The sequence below is a fragment of the Hipposideros armiger genome, unplaced genomic scaffold (genome assembly GCF_001890085.2).
Source record: "Hipposideros armiger isolate ML-2016 unplaced genomic scaffold, ASM189008v1 scaffold_47, whole genome shotgun sequence".
NCBI classification, from domain to species: domain Eukaryota; kingdom Metazoa; phylum Chordata; class Mammalia; order Chiroptera; family Hipposideridae; genus Hipposideros; species Hipposideros armiger.
In genome coordinates this window covers 1,724,061-1,728,918 of record NW_017731397.1, presented here as the reverse complement: position 1 = coordinate 1,728,918, position 4,858 = coordinate 1,724,061, and the positions used below count along the sequence as shown (strand labels likewise).

Here is a 4,858-nt window from a genome sequence, read left to right as displayed (position 1 = left end):
GGGTCCTCCCTGGGCTTCTGCCGCTGTCCTTTCTGAGGCGCTGTGTAATGATGGCCTTGAAGGCCTGCTACGGGAAGGAACCCACCAGGCGGCAGGAGCGCTGCTCCTCCCAAAACTTGCTCTCCTCAAAATTCACGGGATGAGGGCATCTTAACCGCAAAGAGGATCTTCCAGGTTCTCGCACATCCATTTTCACCGTGTTGGCATTGGGTCACCACAGTGCCAAGTGACTTCCCACAGTTCAAAACTGTTCCTACAGCCTTGGGCTCTTTGCTGCTTCATTAATGCTTCAAAAGCACAAAAATCTAGAACCAAAGTTTGAACAAGTGACTCAGGATGTGCCATTACCCGGCCCACTGGCAAGCTTCAGCCCAGGTTTCTTCAGAACCTACCCTTTTTCCTGAAGAAAAAAAAGAATACAGCTTCCATCCTGGTGGGAATAGGGGTGGGGAAACTTGAAAAGCCCACTGAGAACAGAGCGACCCTTACTTGCCTCTTACCCAAATGGTCTGGTCCACTGCAGATTCAGGCGTGCTCTCCTGTTTGGTTGTTTTTCCCTGTCTCTCTTTCTCTTTCCCGCTTAGCTCTAGCCTCAGCTCCGACTCTGGATCTTTCTTCCTTTGCCATTATCTCTGTGCCCCCACCCCTCCTGAGGCGGGAGAGAGAGGGTTAAGATGTTCTGCAAATGCGGCTCGTAAAGCTGCTTGGATACATTAGAAACACATGAATATCTTGAAATACAAAGTGTCTTTAAAAACGGAGGGAGGAATGTTTATTCTAATGCTGGATGGATGCAGAGAAATAGTGCCAGGGAGCAGTGCTGACAGCCTCCTCCGAGTTAAAGTGAGAGCAGGTAAATTTCATTTGCTAGTGAAAATCAAACTCGATTAAAACCTGCTTTCCCTTTGTCCTTTTCTCTTCTAGCCCTGGGAGCCCAGGGCCCCATGGCCCAAGCTGGCAGCAAGTCTCCCCCCAACACACACACACACACACACACACACACACACACACACACACACACACACACACACACACACACACACACACACACACACACACACACACACACACACACGGCCAAAGTCTCTTTTTTCAGCAGGAGGCTCCAGGGCAGAAAAGCCCCATGGGACTCCCTTGTCTGCCCTAAGAGGTAAGAAGCCATGCCTGCCATGGATCTGGCAAGAAAAAGGGTCTGGCATCTCCTAGAACAAAGGCCAAGCCACTGGGCGGCCGCTGTCCTCCCATCTTACCCATGCTGCCTATTCAGGGCTTCTCCAGGGGGAAATCCGGAAGCACCAGGCTGAGCCCACCTCTATCTCTGCCACCTTCTTGCTCAAGGGGCCACTGCCTCCCGCAGATCCTAACGGATGCCCTGGCTTCCTCAGCCTAGCTCACAAAGGGTCTGGGGATAAAATTATCATTGCCAGGTTCAAGTTGATGGCACCTCCCTGCAATCCCATAGGAATTACTGAGCCTGGTGAATAAAACAGCAGAGGGGTCAGGGACGAATATTAGCTGGGCAGGCAAGTGAGTCTTGACCTTGACGTAGGAAAAAAGAGGAATATCACTGGGAGAGTTCTGTGCTTGCTTCCTAGAGCACACTCCAGTTCACTGCCCTCAAACCTCTATTTTGCCAAAGCAAGTCAATTCTGATGGCTGCCTGGAGGGCTAAGAGGCTAAGAAACAGTATTGGAAACCATTAATGAATCTCTTATGTCCCTCAACAAAGGAGAAGAATGGAGAGAGATTTTCTTGCTTCAAAGTGAGTAGAAACTGAGACCCAAATTTATTCACGGAGCTCATTCAAATTCTACAAACCATCTCCACTGGTTGGTGGCTACAACTCAGTACCTAGGAGGACCTGCAGACTTTTAAAAACAGTGACGGCAAGCCAGCATGCCATTGACTTGCCTGGTAGAAAATCATTTCATACATATCGAGATCCAAGATACAAAGGAAACGCGAGCAGGCTGCCTCCCTCTAAGTAACCACATCTTGAGCGTTTTTTGGAAGTTGATAGGGAACTAAGAAAATATCCAGATAACTTGATCACTAAAGATCCACCACAATGCTCAATAAATAATTCAGGCCTGAAGCTCTTCCCTGGCGGAGCCGCCAAGTTTAAGGGGCAAAGCCTAATTTGAGATGCAACCCAAAGCCTTCCCCCCAGCACTGTCCTCCCAGACAAACCTGCTTGCAGCTCCTCAGCAGACAAGATGAAAACTTGTCTCACCATTTTTGGTGAGGAGGGACCCAGTCGACTTTGGCAGTCTGTGGAGCTGGGGCCCTTCCTCTGCACGCAGTGCTCTCCGTCTCCGATGAAATGGGGAGAGGGAGTGATGAATGTGGAGCTGGCCTTGGCCGCTGTGTGCACCAACAGCTGCGCCATGGCCAGAGGTGAGCTGGCACAAGTGCCGGCTGGTGGGGGCTCCCGGAGCTGTGTTTTCGTTTTTCCGGGTCTGGCTAGAAAACAGAAGAGGCTTGAAGCTCGGGCCAAGAGCAGGGCGGAGGCAGAGAAGAAGAGTCTGTAAACACCGCCCCAAAAACTCTATGAAGGCAGCAAAAAAATCTGGGTAACCAAACAGAGACAGAAACAGGAATTCCAAAGGAGAAAGGAGTCAAGGGTGAGGTGCGGTGGGCGGTGGGCCTTTCGCAGCTGCCCGGGTCTCCAGGCTTGCATGGCAGTTCTCACGCTGGCGAGACTACAACTTTCAACTTGACCTTGGCCTCCAGCCGTGTCTGACCCGTATGTAAAACAGCCCTCAAGTCCTCAGGAACTGGGGCCTTGAACCCTACCCTGCCTCTTTGTCACCGTGAATTTTACAATGCCACTTGGAGGAAGGAAGGGGGGCAAACGGCCCGGAAAGTAACACAAAAATCAGGTCCCTACAGAGGCCGGTTCCTTAGTCTGCAAATGGCCAGTCAGGGAGGAGGTAAACTGGGGGCAAATCAATATTTACCCGGAGCTACTAAAAAGGAAGGAGGGAAAGGGCACACTGGTTATGTGTATGGTGGGGGAAGGGGGGCATAGAAGGTTTTATTGGGCAACATTTACATTGGTCCAGGCACACCCGGGATCAGGGTGGATAAAAGCCAGAACCCAGCCTCGTGGGTCCGGACCCTGCAGGAAGACCAGGAGCCTTAGAGAGCAGACCTGGGAGGGGGATAGGGGCTGGGGATGACCCACAGTGCCCTGAGTTTAGGACTGAGTCTGCAAGCTGGGTCTGGAGGGCAGGTCCTACCTGTCAGCTTGCTTACCAGTTCGCCTGGGGTGCAAGGGAGTCTAGCCCTCTCCCCAGCCCTGATGTTCCCATGGAATGCACCTACTTTCACTTTGAAAGCATGTTCCCCTTCTGAACATCTGACCAGATCACAGCCTCCACAATAGAAAATGGAAGTGTGTGGCCCCAAAGCCCTCACCAAATCATGGCGGCCGCTTGACTCTTCCAGCACCAACATCTCACCATGCTCTTAGGAAAGGGTCGCATTCCCCAGGCACAGAGGAAAGGCTTCTTGGGCTGGTTCTTAGATGCAGGACGACTGCACACCCTCTTCAGGCTGGAAACAGTGCTCTCCCCCAGTTCTACTTGGGGAGAAGGCGGGAGGTGGACCCCAAAAGCCTCTTTCTCCTGTCCCAGAACAGAGTGAAATAAGGAGTGTTCAGGTGACTGGAGAGTCAGCTCCTGCCCAGGCTGTATTAGGCCCCAGAAGAGGGGCTCTTTTGAGTCCCTGCCAGCACCCAACCAGCCTGTTCCTCTTAAACTCCTTCCAGGACAGGATAGGCCGGCCAGAGGTGTGGAAGCACTGAAGAACAGTGCCCGCGAATTTCTCTCTCCACCTCACAGTCTCTGGAGCAGGAAGAGTTGTTACTGGTGCCGAGTGAGGAACAGTCTGGATACAGAAGTGTGAATCTGTGATCAGGGTACACTTGGATGTGTGTGTGTGTGTGTGTGTGTGTGTGTGTGTGTCCGTGTGGATGTGATGGGTCACTCTAAGCCTACGGGCCTATGTGCGAGTGTATGAAATTGTCCACCAGCACTGTGGACAGGGAAGGAGAGGGAGCTCCTACATACAGTCCCAGCTTTCCAGCGGAATGTCCTGGGGCCCAAGAGCCAGGAGCATCCGCAACCGTCCAGCCACTGTTCCCCCCAGAAAGAGAGTCAAATCGCGACGCTATAAAAGCTGAAAGCGTTAGTGTCAGTGCTGGCGTCTCGCTGCAGAAAGACGCGTAGCTGTGGATACCTGAAAAGAAAACAGCGCCGGGAGGCACCGAGAAACACCCGGGCTGGACGACGCCTCGCTACTATCCCATCCCCAGCCGGCCCGCAGATTTACCTGACAGCCTCAGGTCGCAACCCCACAGCTCACCCCTGTCCCGTCCCGGTCTTACGCTGCTCTGAGCCCCACTGGGATAGGAGGAGAGGCGGGGAGCCGTGAGGAGGCCGCCCTGCCCTCCCTCCCGCACCCTCCCGCGCCCCCCGCCTCTCCCCCGGGTGAGTGGTGCGTGGCCGCGCGGCGGGCGCTGGCGCTGGGGACCTCGCGGGCGGCGGCGGGGACGGCGGGTGCGCCGCGGGGCCGGGGCTGGAGCCGCCCGCTTTGCATACGCCGTGGGCGGAGCGGGGGGGGGGCGGGCCAATGGGCGGCCGCCTGGCGCGACCCCGCGGGGCGCGATCCGCCCCCCTCGCTCGGGCCCCGGCCCCGCGCGGCGCGCTCTTCACTTCTTGGGGGCTTTTTAAAACAGCGCCACTGGGGTCTTCTCCATGCGGCTCGGGCTATGACAGCCTCCGTGCTCCTCCACCCCCGCTGGATCGAGCCCACCGTCATGTTTCTCTACGACAACGGCGGCGGCCTCGTGGCC

At 54.9% G+C, this 4,858-nt stretch overlaps 1 protein-coding gene across 1 annotated transcript in view; it reads left to right on the top strand.

Moving 5' to 3' along the window:
- The first annotated feature begins 2,339 nt into the window (after positions 1 to 2,339).
- Positions 2,340 to 4,858, top strand: part of HOXA13 (homeobox A13) — a 4,347-nt gene continuing 1,828 nt past the window's right edge. Inside the window, exons 1-2 of the mRNA XM_019639874.1 lie at positions 2,340 to 2,397; positions 4,416 to 4,562. Coding sequence (XP_019495419.1) covers positions 2,340 to 2,397; positions 4,416 to 4,562 — 205 coding nt within the window. The remainder of the gene's footprint in view (positions 2,398 to 4,415; positions 4,563 to 4,858) is intronic.